General features: G+C 44.0%; 1 protein-coding gene across 1 annotated transcript; it reads right to left on the bottom strand.

Annotated features, from left to right (window-relative positions):
• Positions 1–4,502: 4,502 nt before the first annotated feature.
• On the bottom strand, positions 4,503–15,289 carry hs3st3b1b (heparan sulfate (glucosamine) 3-O-sulfotransferase 3B1b). The gene is made up of 2 exons (XM_088285107.1): positions 14,519–15,289; positions 4,503–6,452 (listed from the first exon to the last, which is right to left on the bottom strand). Exons 1-2 carry the CDS (start codon positions 15,016–15,018, stop codon positions 5,834–5,836), a joined length of 1,119 nt encoding a protein of 372 aa, XP_088141233.1. The 5' UTR covers positions 15,019–15,289; the 3' UTR covers positions 4,503–5,833.
• Positions 15,290–16,113: the final 824 nt, after the last annotated feature.

Raw genomic sequence — 16,113 nt, 5'->3', positions numbered from 1 at the left:
AATTTTTCTTCTTCTTCGCTTTCGCCGACCACTCTTTTCGCTGCTGAGAGCGAAGTTGGGCGGCAGCCTCTTCTCGGCCACTTGCACCTCGTAAGAGTGCCGCGTTGTAAAATATGCATGATGGCGTATTTCCATGGAACCCGCTGACTCTTAGCTAACTGTAAAAATGAAAAGTAAAAAAATATAAAAAATAAGAAATTAAGCCTGCTTTTCAACTCCGCAGGTGGGAACAGCTTTTAAGTAAATGGTAGAAATAACATCAAATAAAAATATAAAAAATAAAACTTGCACACCAATTGTTAGCATGCTACGTTAGCATACAAAGGGTTAGCATCTTAGCATTTATTAATTCACATTGGGAAAAAAATGATGTATGCCATCAATCTGTTCGAGCGCGTTTTTTTTTATTCTCTATCCTTCTGTATGTTAACATACCAAATTATTAGCATGTTAGCATTCTATCCAATCACAACGGAAATACGACCCGAAGCAGAAAATCATTTTGTCAGTGTTCACTTGAAAACCCGAAGTACCCGACTACAGCGCTGATGTAAAAACCTTGTCTGCACTTTTTTGTCCTCCGCCTGCTCTCCTACGACATATTAGCATACCAACCTGCTCATCAGCTCCAATATGAACAAGAAAAAGTCGGACTTAACGAGAATATTAGCGTCAGACTCCACCACAAGGCTCACGTAGCCTCCTCGTCCAAGAAGAAATTGCCGCCATCCGTCTGCCGATACGGCGGCCTGCGGCGGACCCGATTATTCCCCCTGATGATAAGAGTGTCCGAATGCTCTCGCCATGTGCATTATTGATGGTCACACGCCGCCACCATTTTAGTGCCACAGCAGGGGAGCGTTCCAGATCGCCAGCGCCATGTATCAAGTCCATCAGGCAACATTTAAAGTGGCTCCGGCATGTAAACAAACACACCCGAGGATTGCACGGGAAGGGTTGTTGATCCGCTCTTACGTAAGCGCTCGTGATATTGACGACAATACTTTGGCTTCATCGTCACGTTTCTCTCCTTCGCGCGATCGATTTGTCAACAGCGGGCGGTGATTGTCAGCAGCTGGAACGCGACAAACATCAGCCCTGCTTTTTCAACGCATTCCCTTTCATCCACGCGGCGCACCTGTCAAGACACCTTGAGGGTAAAAGGGGGGCTTGGAGGCCGAGGGGGGCGCATATGTGAAACGAGTCACGTGGTGAGCTTGGAACATACTGCATGTAGCTATGCTGGCTATCAAAAAGACAAACCATGTTTGTTGGCCGGACTTTGTCAGACCAAGTTCATGTGTTTTCTGATGTATATTTCCAGAAAATTAATTAAAAGCTTGACGACGAGTGTGCTGGGCATTGTTTTGGATCTGCGTGAAATATGGCCTGGCCACCCCATTGGAAACTTTCTGGTTCAGGAGACCTAAATCTTTAAATACTCAAGTTTGAAGGGCAAATGAGGAGACAAGCGGAAAAGTCAAAAACGATGCGTAAAAATTCCGATCGTCATTATTATTGCACAAGTGCGCACACCCTCTTGAAAAATGGGATGTGGCCATTTTCATTAACAACCAATCACATTCAATTTTATGTTAAATGGGAGCAAGCACACCCTCTAATTAACTTCAAATATGGTTGAATCCTCTAGATCAGGCGTGGGCAAACTACGGCCCAGGGGCCACATGCGGCCCGTTAAACATTTTAATCCGGCCCGCCGAACTTGGGAAAAAAAAAAATGAATAAACATTGTTCATGTTGTATTTTCTAAACACTGTGGTGTGTCAAAAACATATTTTGCTGTGACGCTTTTTGTTCACTTTCATTCAAAATTAAATTAAATTAAAATTTTTCTCTCTGTTCTGGTCCGGCCCCTCTGTCAAATTTTAGAACCCATTTTGGCCCACCAATCAAAAAGTTTGCCCACCCCTGTTCTAGATTATTTCATAAACTGGCCGAGTTCACGTGTGTAGCGTCGGCTGGCTATGCTATTGGAAAAGAAAAGCGAGCTAGACGGCTAAATTATTAAAGCCCCCCCCCCCCTGCTACCCACCCCCAGCCAAACAACTACCCCTCACCCCACAGCCCTTCTGCCGTGTTTTCCGCCATTACGACAAGTGGATGTTGTGCAATTTTGCGGGGCAGCAGCTTGAGGCTAATGCGATCAAACGCGCCACATAGCGAGCTGCTTCAGAGGGACGTGGGGGGGGGGGGGTAGTGTTGAGACGTGAATCGGTGGGCTTGCGTGCCAAGCGCAGCCAGGTGTCTGTTCCCGTTCCTAAAGCGCTTGTATCCAAAACACTCCTGGAGGGACGCTGGATGACGGCGCGTCGTCACCTGTAGACGCTACAATTTGTCAATTGTGCGCAGCCGCCATGTTTTTTCTTTTGTTTTGTTTGTGAAAATCGTTTCCCGCCATCGCTTGGCAGCGTGCCCGGACCCCCCCCTTGTCGCTGCCGTATCGCCACGAATCACACAGCGAGGTTGATTGGGTTAGCCGGCAGTTAGCACAGGTGCACGTCAAGCGCTTCCTGTTTGTCTTCCTCGTGTCTTTCAGCGCTCCAGCTGAGCAATTATCTCGACTTGTACACATCCGCAACGGCTTCTGACAACGGGGTTCCCGCCCCACCAGATTGTAATGTTTTTGTTTACTTTACTTGTTGTGTTTTCCATATTCCTTGCCCACTAATATTAGGATTTGAGAATTTAGGGTTTCAAGCCTGGATTAGGGTTTTAAATTTAGGTTTCTAAATAGTGGTAGGATTTCAAATTGGGGTCTAAAAAAAATGAGTTACGGTTGCAAATTTCGATTACAAACCATACTAGTGTTTCAATTTCAGTTTAAAGGGGAAGTCAAGTCAAAACATTTGACAATAATATTTTCTATGCATCCAAGTTAGTCTAAACAACATTTTTATTCATTTTTGGTTTGTGGAATGTAAATTAAGCAGAGAAATCCACCCGTTTTCTCCATGGGGGCGGCCATTTTGCCACTTGCTGTCGACTGAAAATGACATCACACTGCCAACTTCCCTGAGAATAGTAAAATAGGATTGATTATTTCTACTTAATTTGTATTCCACAAATATGATATTAACCAGCATGCCGTTTTTTGCCTCGTGGTGCCGTATAAGACATATTATAGCAAAGAAAAATTTCACTGGACTTCCCCTTTAAGGCTTTGAATTCAGATGAGCTAAAACTAGGTTTCAAACCTGCGTTATGGTTTCAAGCATCAGTTTTAAAATCAGGTGAACCTTTCTGAGTAGTAATTCAAGCCCAAATTGTGGTTTCTCACCAGGTCAAGGAGATTTTAAACACTGTTTATACTTCAGCTCTAAGTGAAATATGTCGAAACATTTTAAAAACTCCTGAATGGTTGGTCTTGTGCCGAGGCGTTTGTGAGGCTTGTAAAGAAAACAGGTGAGCTACTGCTGCTGCTGCGTCTAATTATGGAAACATTGGCGGCTTTTGAAAGAAAATAACAATTCCCAAAAAGCTGCGGGGCATCTGAAGCCACCCGCGCTGCTTCCGTCGTGGCCCTGCCAAACCAGACCAGACCAGAACAGGAAGTATCAATCCACGCATCCATTTTCTATTACGCTTTATCCTCATTAGGGTCACGGGTGAGCAAGAGTCGATCCCACCTGATTGGCCGAGAGGTGAAGGACAACCTGAACCGGTCGCCAGCCGATCGCAGGGACGGACAAACAAACATTCCCTTTCAAATTCTCACCCAAGGATTTTTAAGACTCTTCAATGAAGCTAACATGGCTGTTTTTGGAATTTGCTAGGAAGCAGGAGTGAAAAAACACATTTACAAATTATCAAGGAATTTGTGTCACACTGAAAAGCAAACTAAAGTATTAAAAAAAAAAAAAAAAAACATTACCCCGAAACAATAATTCTACAAAAACTGACATTTTGTAAAGAAAACCAGATTTATCCTCACAACGATTTTTACAACAGTAACTCAATTATTTCTTGATAGAAACGGAAAAAAAGTCAAAACATTTTACCTTATTGTTGCACAAAGCTGACTCCATTTTGCGAGAGAATAATCAAGCGTCCTGAGCCGACACGTTTGAAGACAAACAAAACGTCTTCGAGGAGCTGTCAGCCCGTTTCTCCTCCAAACGGCCGCCATCTCTTTCTTCTTATCGACATCGCTCCGCGTCATGCATTAACTTTCAGTTTTGGGAGGAATAAAGAAATAAAGACATCGAAATGACCACGGTGGTCGTTTTCATCCGGTTTCACCCTCCGTTGATTGTTCGGACGTGTCACCTGTTGCAAGGTGCTCGCAGAACCACTGACGTCACCACAACACGGAAGTGACGCCGTTGATCATATTTTTTATTTTATTCTATTTTTACACTTAATAAATAGATGGGGCATATGGAAACAATGTTTTTTATATTTATTTAATGGAAATAAAGTGTACTCTATAGTAAAGTCATGAAAAACGTAAGTGTCTAAGTCAAAGAGACACAGCACAAGAGTTTGGTAAAATATACTTATTTATTTCTTCATACAAAGAAATATTATGAATGTTTAGTATTTAATCGTCTAGAAACGGCCGTTGCATTTTTGCTCTTTGCACGGTGTGTGAAATTCACACACCAAAGATAAGTCATTCGAGCCTCCATGTCACACGTGTTGCGAGTAAGACAAAACGAATAAACAAACAAGTCAGGTTGAATAAAACTCAACCACATATAAAAAAAAAAAAAAAATAAAAAAAATAAAAAAAACAATGCAGCTGCAAACGCAGGTTCACTCTTTAATCTCGTTTCGCATGATTGCGGCGGTCCCGTTTTGAAAAAAAAAAAAAAAAAACTTTCTTTGCAGAACATGGCAACTGTAAATGCTTCTTCAAACATTGCACTGAGGATACAAGATGTGAACACGTGAGTTGGAATCCAGAAAAGAAAAAAAAAGAGCAACTAAACAAAGACAAGCAGCCAAGAGGAGTGGAATTGTATAAATCTAAGAGGCACAACATCAGAGTGTGTGTTTTTTTTTTTTTTTTTTGCTACCTTCAGGCCTCACGTTACTTTACGGTCAGTCCATAAGCGCATCGACAACTCGCGCAATCTCCCTTTTTGCATATCATCGATTCAAGTAGAAAAACAAACAAGAAAAAGCAAAAAGATAAGGCGGAGGAATATTGGTGATTTTTTTTTTGGGGGGTGGTTAAAAAGCTGAGTCAGGATCGTGAGCCGAGCGAAGGGTTTATTCATAAGGCATATAACATGTTGGTTGGATGCTAAAACATTAGCCTAGCTTAGCCTTCCTGACACTTCCTGTAAGTAAGTGGCGGGAACAATTTCAGCGTTCGTTAAAAAGACAAAAAAGGAATCCTAAAAAAGCAAATGTTGGACATATTCTTGAAGCGAACGTTGAGCATTAATTATGGGATAGGAAGAAAACCTTTGTGAGTATTTCATAACCGTAATCGGGCGCTTTTTACGTGGAGCTCCGCGTTCAATCCGTCATTGATTTTTGTTTCCGAACCTGGAGTGCAGGAGGACCATGCGGGCGGGAATCACTTGCCAAATTGAAAAGAGGAATGTTCATTTAAATGAAAAAAAAAAACGTGTGAGCCGGATATGAACAAATATGGTTAGGCAGCTTAGTGAATTAATTGCTTAGAAATAAAAATAAATTATTATAAAATAGATTTCTGTACATTTTACATATATATAGCAATATCTCCACAGTTTGCCATTCAATTAACAGGATCTGACAATAATAATAATAATAATAATAATAGTAATAATAATAATAAAAAATACAGATGAAGTCTTTTTTTTTTTTTCCCCCTCGCATATCAATCCCAACCAAAGTTGTGCGCTGTCATCTGGTAAAACTTCATGTTGAAGGGCCGGTAGAAGTCTCGGAGGCGGCGCACCACCTCGGGGCGGATGTCGGGGTGGGTGCGCCCTTTGGTTTTCCCCAGGCAGTGGGGCTTGCTGCTGCCCTCGGCCTTCTTCAGGCACGGGAACCCCTTGGTCTGGTTGAAGTAGAAGTGTTTGTCAGTGATGATGCGCTTGAGGCCCAGGAAGTCCTGCACGCGCCCCAGCTCGCCAGCCGGGTCGCTGATGAGCCGCTCGCCGCTCACAAACAGGATCTGCTCCATGGGGAAGTACTGCAGCCAGTTGTCCAGGTGCTTGGCGTAGATCCCGATCTGGATGGCGCTCCACGACGTGTCGATGAGGCCCGTAGTCCTGTTCTTGAAGGTGAGGCTCTCGAAGGACGGAATGTCGGGCTTCTTGGACAGCGTCTGCGTGTAGTCCGAGATGGCCCGGGTCACCGGGTCGCGCACCACCACGATCAGCTTGGTGTCCCGCGACATGGCCGAGATCCGGGCCGGCGCCTCTTTGGTCACAAAGTAGCTGGGGGTCTTCTCCATGGTGATCTGGCCTTCCAGCGTCTTGGGCATCAGATCCCTGACAGGACGAGAGATGGGATTTTAGCAATGTCGTGTCATGTAATCAAGTCGATGGAGCGCGTTTGTGATCAATGACTCGCAGAGCTCCACTTAGCCTCATTGGAGGAGTCAAAAAGCAATTAGTTGTTTGGTTAATCTGATTAGCTCACTGCATTAGCATGATCACCGGCTCGTTGCAAAGATTGACCGAGGTACACCAAGAAATTCTGTTTATTGTGAAAGGCTGGGAGGCTTCGACAACTAACCTCTTTCTACCTGGTGTTATTGTTTGACTTCTGTGTTTTGACGCCTGACTAGAGTAACGTCAGTCAAAAGGTTGACAACGCTAAAGGAAAAAACGGTGAAAGAATGGTGGGCAGAGATAGACAAGCACCTCGGGGTCAACCCAAGTCCGGTTAGCCTCATCACATTGTCTGCAATGGGACTAGAGAAAGTGTAAAAAAAAAATAAAAAATAAAAAAAATTCGGAATTATTACACAAATCCTAAATACTCATTCGTACTAGAGAAATGACCATATTTTAGAATTGATAAAAAAATCCAGAGATTAAAAAAAAAAAAAAAAAAACAGAACGCTTGTCCTTAAACTCATTCATTGCCATTGACGGATATAGACGTCAAAAAATGAAAATTTTACCGGTGCTGGTAGTGAATTAATTGTGCCAGAAATTTTTACAGAGACGGACGGTGCAATTAGGTGCGACTAACCGAAACCAAAAAAAAAATAAAAAAATCATTCTTTGTTGAGACTTCAGAAAAGTCTTCACTTATTGGATTAATTTCCATAAAAAAATGATTAATTTCAGAATTAATCTAATCATTTAATTGTGAAAATAAATTTCTTGATCAGTTTTGTGATTTAATATTCTTGAAAATGCTGGGGTTGTATTTTCAGGTAATAAAAAAAAAAAGAAAAAGAAAAAAAGAAAAACAAGTTTAATCCAAGGTGATGGCGCAGACATTTGCGTTAGCGATTATGCTGATCCGAGCGGGACGAATCCCTCAAAGCCTTTGCGGTCGCAGGAGCGTAAAAAAAAAAAAAAAAGAGGACGCTTGGACGGCAAAACGGTAAAAAAAAAAAAAAGGCGGCAAATTCCTCAAGAAGAGGCCCCCCTGCTAATAAAAAAAAAAAAAAAAAAAAAAAAATCTTCACCTCTGACTTTTCTGTGTTGCCAGAAAAGTGGCGAAAAGAGAGCGGGTGGAGTTTGGCTCTTCGGATAAACAATGGCCATTCTCCTCCCTTGTGATTTATGAGCTGATGCTCTTAAAAGATGCTGTCAGCCAGCTCTTGTGTTTCTTTTCAAAGCGGGCCTTTTGTGCCCAAGCGGCGAAAAGGTCCGAGGCACGCACATGAGGCGCTTATCGAGGGCCCGGAGAAACCTTTCAAGGGGTTCGCTTCAAGTGGAACATGCGAAAACATCCCAGCGCCAAACACATCTAAGTTGACGCCAAACCAGAGGCGCCTCCTCTTTTGGGAACGTCTTCCAAAAAAAAAAACTAAAATAAAAATATATATAAGACAGCGATAAGACACAAAGCAGAGGCTCTTGTCACATGACGCCATCAAACGGAGGTGGGCCGCCCCCCCCCCCCTCCTTGCCCCTCCCCCTCCCTCCGCTACCACCCAGCAGTTCCCAGCTGAGATAAACACAGAGGAAGTGGGTTATTTCTGTCTGATGTGTCCGTCTTCCTCCCGTCGCGTTTGATTGGCCGATAAAGGCCCACCGCAACGCTGGTTTCAGCTTGATACAAAAAAAGGTTGTCGCTCGGGTTCCGATGCTGAATTCATTTGAATGTCAAATCGTGGCCGGTCCGTCGGATTTGAATGCGAGCAAATAAGTAGGCGGGTTTGTGTCGCCTCGGAAGGGCAGGATGATCTTTTTTTTTTTTTTTTTTTGGATGATGATACCACACTTGAATTCAAATTAAAACGACACTTGAGCGTGATCTGAAAACCCTTTCGATGGAGCCACTTAAAACGCCACTCCACATTTTTCCGCATCCCATTAACGCTTTTCTGACCTCGCTGAAAAAGTCCACTCTGGGGGGGGGGGGGGGGGGGGGAATTAAGTAATTAATTAAATTAAACAAAATTAAAAACGTCTGACGCAAGCCACAACCTGAATTTTATCCTCAACTCATTCACTGCAAGCCCAGGTAATATGAATGATTGACGTCTATACACGTCAATGGCGGTGAATGAGAATCTTGAGCGAGGGCGGTGATCATATTTTTTTTTGACGATGGTGTGGCATCAGCATGCGCCTCCGGACTTCACCAATTCAAAAAGGAGCCCGACGACCACTCAAGGGGAGACGAGCCTCGCGCCCACAAGCGCCATCAACGCTTGAGTGGGATCCAAAAGCCACTCGAGCGCCACTCCACATTCATCCCCGCCTCCATTGATCCCCGACATTTCCCGGCAGGCTCCATAGGTCCGACGGCAAAGTGACATCTCTCAAGAGGGGGGGGGGGGGAGGAAACGAGCACTGAAAGGCTCCCTTTCTTCTCCTGAGAGCCTCTCATCCTTATCCAGATCCTTCACATGAACATCAAGTGGGAGACACAAAGATCTTTTTTTTTTTTTTCTTCGTTCAAAAGGGATCCAATAAGGATATTCGACGCCACTCGATTGCTCGCATCAAACGCAACGCACATGTGCTAATGTTTGCGAGCAGACCGCTCCGCTGTGCTTTTAGTCGCCGGCGTTCACGCAAAGACGCTTTATTGCGCGCATTCATCATAGGAACGCGGCCGCTGAGGCCTTCTGCTGTATATTTTATAAAGTGGCACTTAAGCACAAACAGAAGGCAGCCGTCGTGAAATAAAAGTCTGCGCCGACACGGGGTTTAACCGCGGAGTGCGGCGTCGCTCGTAAATCCAAAGCGGACGAGACGACACGCTTTGGAGTCGCGCCCGTTCGCGTGGCTTCAAATGTCAATCCCCTCATAAATTGCATTTGGATGGAAATGCCGAAGCATGAGGACGTAGAACGCTATCCCGCTCGCTCCACATCATCCAAATGTGAGTAGAAGGGGACGACATTCGACCAAAGATTACACTTTGAAGCCCGGCTATGACTTCTTTGCTGTGTCGTCGTCGTCGTGTCTTGGAGGCGACATCAGAAAGTAGCGAAGGACACAAATAGAAAGCAGAGAAGATGGTGGTTGGGGTTGCGGTCGACTTGTGACAAGCTCAAATGATTCAATTCCATAAGCAGTCGTCATGCGTCCTCCTAAAAGCAGAAGGCGGGAGCGCCTGTCGCTTGCAACCGCGGCGGCACAGCGCTAACGAGACTGCGGCTAAGCTAGCGGCATGTGCTATGCACGAAACTCAGAGGCAGTCGCTTTCTTTTTCAGGGATTTTTTTTTTTTTTTTTTTTTTTTTTATCTTTCAAAAGATAAAAGACTGTCGATAGTACCAGAGCCTACCAGAGGGGGCGGCAGTGTGCTATGCGTAAGATACAAAATGGGTTAACAAAGTCGACCTCGCTATTAGAAGACCATTTAACATTTCACGCTATCTGCTTCCACGACGCTAGTGCCACCAATTCGATGCGGCGTCGCTGCGTAAAATTCCTCTGCGTGAAATAGGCGAGAGACTGTCCGCTTGGGAGGGTTTAGCACGGGTGTTAGCTCCCGGCGGAGGCGACAAAACCGGCGAGCTGCAGGTGAAGAGTCTGCGGGCGTGTGTGCGCATTTGCTGACAGTTGACATGCACCATGAGACACGCGACGCCTTGATCTCGCTGCAGCGAAGATGAATAAAAGATGAAAACGCACATGCCACCTCAATCCCCCTCTCCTCCAGAAACACACAGGAAGTGTGTGTGTGTGTTTGTGTGTGTGGGAGGGGGGGAGGTTAGGAACTGGGGGGGGTGCTTATTTTTGCATCGCCCGTAACTGCCAGTCAAGACAGGTTGGCAAAAATAGCTTTTCTCACCAATTTAGCGAGAATTACTGGGCATCATTTTAATCGTGCCTATTAAAAAATAAATAAATAAAAAAAAAAAAATAAAGACTCACTTTTTTTTTTTTTTAGAAGTATAGAGGTTCTGGATGATCAAAAAGACAAAAAAAAAAAAGAAACATCGGGCGAAGATATTTTTCGATGAACTCATTCACTACCATTGACGGATATAGACGCCCAAAAATACAGAGCATAATAGCGAGCTAGCATGATACAAAATGTCGTTTTTAGACAAGGCCACCAGTTGGTTCAAAACGTAGGTGAGCCGCTGCTGCTGTCGGCATGAACCCGGTTGTCTCAACATACAGCAAAGTGCACATATTTGAGGCAGTGCATGCGGACATTGGCGAGCAACTCAGTGCTTCTAATGAGCTCTGCGCTTTTTACTGCCAGGCTAATGGAAACCTCGGGAGACCCCGGCCATGTGTCTCCCGGAGGCGGTCGCCCTTCTCCTGCAGTCTAATGGCCACCTCTGGGACTTCATACCTGGGACAAGAAGTGTGGCTTTACAGTTTGACTGTCATCACGTTCCCTTCCTTCTCCCATTCGGTGAAGGAGACCAAAATGGTCGTCGCCGTGCGGCAAGAAGGATTAACGTGCGTGTTATTAATATTGGCGTAGCCTCTGGGAAAAGCAGCAATTCAACGTGTGTTTATTCAGCAGCGGAGAATGGACGTTTACTAGGAAGGGGCTGGGGGCGGGGATTGCACTGGTGTCTGAATTATCACCTCGTTAAAAATGAGACTAATTTGCAAGGGACACACAGGGAAGGTTTGTGTTTTTATTGTGGATTGTGTTAACACATACATAAGTGTATGCATATGTGTGCGCAGAAGCTATATTGTCCCGATCGGTGTGGGCTGAGGTGCTTTGGGGGGGCTGTCCCTGTTTTCACAATTAACCACTTGTAACGGCAGCTCAGGCAGCAGGGGTGGGGGTGTCCGTGTATGTGTGTGTGTGCGTGGAGTTTGGCATAGATGCTGACCAAAGGAGGGTTTAAGGGGCACACTTGTGGTCAGCGAGGCCTGCAGGGGGCGTCGCCCCACATTGGACGGGTCAAGCGTGACACACAGGAAGACCGTGAAAGAGTGGGTCCACACATTGAGGGAAAGGTGTGCGTGTGTGTGTGTGTGTGTGTGTGTGGGTGCTGACTGGAGGAGGGGAGGTACAAGCCACTCATTTGGGGACTAAAGAAGGACAGAGGCCCGTTCAGTCGAGTCGAGGTCCTGCTGTGACCGTCGCCTGACATTCTGGAATGACCGAGACAACGGAAGGTCCTCATGATGGGACTAAGCGAGCAGCCAACAAGCCCGGGGACCACTGTCCTGTGCTCGACCTTCATCATAATAAAGTCGACTACAAATGATCTTAGCGTGTAGGAAGTATGACATTCCGATGTTTCTTATTAGCGTTATAAATGCTTTATAAACCACGTGGCTAGCCTAATTCAGGCTGTGATGCGTTTTCAAAGAGGTTCAACAGTACAACGGTCCAATGGAATGGTGGACGTTCCCCATCGACATATCAACCATTACGTCCGGTGGTCAGATGGCCAACAGATGGCAGCGTGACCCCGGACGCCCTCCAATCAGGCCTGGGCAGTCGATAGCCGCCCAACGTTCTGACTAAGGTTCCGCACCAACGCCGATGAAAACCTCCGTGTTGGCAAAACGGCGCCACAGGAGGAAGCGCGACGGTTTGATGCTTTTGAGAGAGACGATGCAAGAAAAGTTAACAAAAGGAGCAGGTGGCCTCTTTTTTGGGAGGGGACGGGAAAGGAAGGAAGGTCACGGGCGATAGACACTGGACGGGGGTCACCTGCCAGGAAACTCAAGCGCACCCCGCCGAGGATGGATAAAAGCGTGAGCAGCCATCCAGGACTCTCCCGGATGTGTCACGGGGGGACGGGAAGAGAGGAGCAAGGGATTTCGGGATTTGGGGACAATAACTTTCCAACACCTCTGAAATCATTATTGTCTTATAAGCCAGCATTGATAAATAAGAATATAGTGTGACTGCTTTATTTCAGATCATTTCTCAGTTTGAAGTGTTTAGTTACAGCAGACAGCCACGTGCGTGGGGTGGGGGGGTGAGTATATTTGCAAAAGATTTACTTAGAGTATATTGAATTTAATACACACTGAAAGTACGCAAATTAGCCCATGTGTCCAGACTTTCGGAAGAACCTTTTCAAGTTTGCCATTTAAAATAATATAAATTGCATTTGTGGAGTAAATAACCTCTCGGGTCAACAGCAAGGTGGTCAAAATATTAGGAACAGTTCTAATTGTGTCAAATACATAAAGTAACAGTGTTTATTCATATAAAAGGACTTTTACAATCCTAAGAAAATTATTTTCAGCATTATTTTTATTTGACAAATATTTTTTGGAACAATTTCTTTATTTCTTATTGTTTCAACACTGATTACCGCTACAAACGTTATTAGTAAAAATATCCATCAAGAATACTTCTACTTCTTACCATTGCTTTAATTCTTATAATTTTGCTAGGTCATAGATGGGTGGGCTTGTGGAGGGAAAAAAAAAAAAAAAAAGCACTCTTTGCTAGTTGCTAGCATGCTATCACTAGCGGCTAGCCACACACACACACTCCAGGCCAGCCAACAGGTGCAAAGACAAAATGGAAACAGAGAACAACACTCGGGTTTGCACACATTTTGTCAGCCAACATGTAAACAAACAACCGTTGGCACTTTACGGGCAATTTAGAGACTTTAATAAACCTAACTAATCTATTTAACTGTTGATTAAGTGGTGAATCTGATTTTTAAAAAAAAAAAAGTTTTCATTTCCATTGCTTGATTCAAAAACTGCAATAACAAAGAACGAAGCTCCAAACATCTTAAAGCAGATGGGTTTTTTTTTTCCATATTTTTTTTGGATTAATTGTTGCACCTCTAACATCGTTCCACACTAAACTGCAGCAACACACACACACACACACACACACACAACTTCAACATTACTTACACACACGCGATAATAGCCATATAATAATGCTACTAAATATTACTTGTCCTTTTAGGAAATGCAATTAAAAAAACTACTCTTAAGAAAAGCCAGAAAAGGTTCTACATATTAAAGAGGAGGAAAAACCTCTGACTTTAGTCAGTTTTTGGGTGATATAAAAAGGAAAGCACACAAATAAATAAATTATCTCCCTAATTCACTCACTCATAATTCAAAATCAGTCACTGGATCCAAGTACTTAGAAGTGTTTTTTTTGTTCGTTTGTCTAAAAAAAGCAACAACAAAAAAGCTTAACCTTTGTACTTTAAAGTCACAGAAAATACATGATTAAGTCAAAACAATAAACTAATAAATTAAATCATATTAAAAACTTTTTGAGGTATTAGGGTATTTAAAAAAAAAATAAAATAAATCACCCTTTAAACAATAAGACCAGTTATTTATCTATGATTCTCATCAAGGACTCTTGCATTTTTTCTTCCCTCAGCCCATTGAGACGTTTGCGGTTTCAAACCAAAACCGTTTTGCGTTACAAGCAATACAAGTTCCAATTCTTTTTTTCAGCAAAAATGTGTCAAACCATAGCTAGTCGTTTCATTCAAACCAAACAAATACAGTTCTCACGGCAAAAATGTTCAAACAAAATAAGCCACCAGAGCTGCAGTGATGCACCGCGTCCAATAGAGATCAGTACACGCTGCACATTTAATGGCGTGCATGCAAAGAAATGCACAAATAAAATGCTTGCCAGTCGGTGCCCACGTGCATCTAATTAATCTTAAATCGTTAAAAACAAAGCACGCAAAAAAAAGAATGTCTGTAAAATGATGCAAAAACTGCAAAAGTGTATTCCAATGAGCGCCAACGTGCTTCTTTTTTGCAATAAAGGGTCAATAAATCCATGTTTAAAAGCAACAACAATGAGAGGAAAATATATGGTATAAAATGATGCAAAACTGCGCATAAGTCTATTCAAACTTGTGCCAACGTGCTTCTTTTTGCCTCCAAGTGTCTTTAAAATTGTTTCCGAGTATATTATGAAGGGTGTGTTTTTTTTTTTTTTAATTCTATAAAATGATCGATTTGGGAGACGGAGGGTCTTACCTGTACCACTCCAGGCCGTTGTCGTAGTTGCGGTCGAAAAAGTGCGGCTCGGCCCCCACGGCCCTGATGTCCGGGTGCACCCGCAGGAACTCGAGCAGTGCCCGGGTTCCTCCTTTCTTCACCCCGATGATGATTGCCTGCGGCAGCTTCTTGCTCCCGGCGCCGTTGGAGAAACTCGACATGGCGCTAAGCTCCGGGGCGCGGGGCTCCGGCTCGTCGCTGAGCAGCAAGTCCCGGGACGCCGCTCCGCGGGCGCCCGTCGGCTCCTCGTAGTAGTCCACGTCCTCCCACCGGAGCCTGGAGAGCACATCGGCGCGCTCGGTCCTCTCGCCAGGCGCCCCGTCCCGTTCTCGGTCCCGGGGCGAGTCGAGCAGCACTCCCGTGGAGCAGGGACCCACGCAGGAGTAGAGCACGAAGATCCAGATGAAGAGCATGATGCTGAGGAGGAGCGCCTTCTTCTTACGGCAAAACGGGCTGGGACGCGGCGGGCTATATTCCATAAGCCTCCCCGGTCACAGGTACGTCCCAGCGGGGCATGTCGCCTCCGTCACTCCGGTAATCCCCCTCGACGATTCGCGCTCATGGCTCACCTGGAAACGTCTTAAACTAGGCGACTTCGGAGTCGAACGTATTTAGAAGAATATATCCGACAGTGGAGGCTCATTGAGCGGGTTGTTAACCATTTTTTTAGAACGGGGGAGAAAAAGAAAACGTGTAAAAGTTGACGACGAGAGTCCCTCCTCGTAGCCGACGCAGGTTCACCTTGCATCGGAATCAGCTGAAGAGGCGCGCGGAGCATTATAAAGCAGCGGCGTAATGATTGGCAGTTGCGCTGGCCAATCACGGGTGGAGCACACTGACGTTGGTGAATCAAAGTGAACCAATTAGGAGGAAGAAGGCGTGGCCGAACTCGTAGGCTCGTCAAGTACGGGCAAGAGGCAAAGGAAGAGTTTTATTAGTTTAAAAAGTCCATTTTAAACAGATTGTTTTGGAAACAGTTTCTTAGAATGTTAGTTACTCTCACAAGGCGCATAAATGAAGAGTCGGAAAAAGTTCTGACATTGTAACTGTTAGTTAATTACAGTCACGAAATAATTTATTCTTAAAGCAATGCCTGCAACTGTTGCATAAAATGAACGACGCTAATATCATTACCGTCATATTTCTTTTCCTCAACAAAATGGGAGCACTAATTCTTTCAAGGGTGCATGCAGGGCTTCCCCTAATTTAAAAAATAAATAAATATGGATTTAAACCGTAAACAGTTGATATATGTGGTAATAAACAATTTAAACAAGTTGAATATATTTCTTTTCCGGTATATTTTTCAGTTTAGAAATGCGAATTTTTAAATACAATATTCATAATTAAGTTTGAACTATTTTGTACAGTTATAAATGAATCAAATGTTTATGAAATCCCACAAAAATAAAAAAATCCCATTTTTAGTGAATGCAGACCCCTTTCATAAAAATAAAAGCGTTATTACATACAATTTAACATTTAAAAGGTAGATTTCAAGGTACTTAAAAGTTTTCTCTTTGATATCTACATTTCATAGTTATTTAGTTTGTGAAATCGATAGAAATGATAAA

This window comes from Idiotropiscis lumnitzeri, chromosome 20, assembly GCF_059441095.1.
Source record: "Idiotropiscis lumnitzeri isolate Australia: NSW breed Sydney's pygmy pipehorse chromosome 20, RoL_Ilum_1.0, whole genome shotgun sequence".
In the NCBI taxonomy this organism is placed as follows: Eukaryota; Metazoa; Chordata; class Actinopteri; order Syngnathiformes; family Syngnathidae; genus Idiotropiscis; species Idiotropiscis lumnitzeri.
The sequence above is the reverse complement of the archived record's forward strand: the minus strand, read 5'-3'. Positions and strand labels throughout refer to the sequence as shown.

Coding starts and splice junctions, on each gene's coding strand:
- hs3st3b1b (XM_088285107.1), bottom strand. CDS start 15,018: ATGGAATATAGCCCGCCGCGTCCCAGCCCGTTTTGCCGTAAGAAGAAG. Junction 6,453..14,518: donor AACGGCCTGGAGTGGTACAG/GTAAGACCCTCC, acceptor TCGTCCTGTCAG/GGATCTGATGCCCAAGACGC.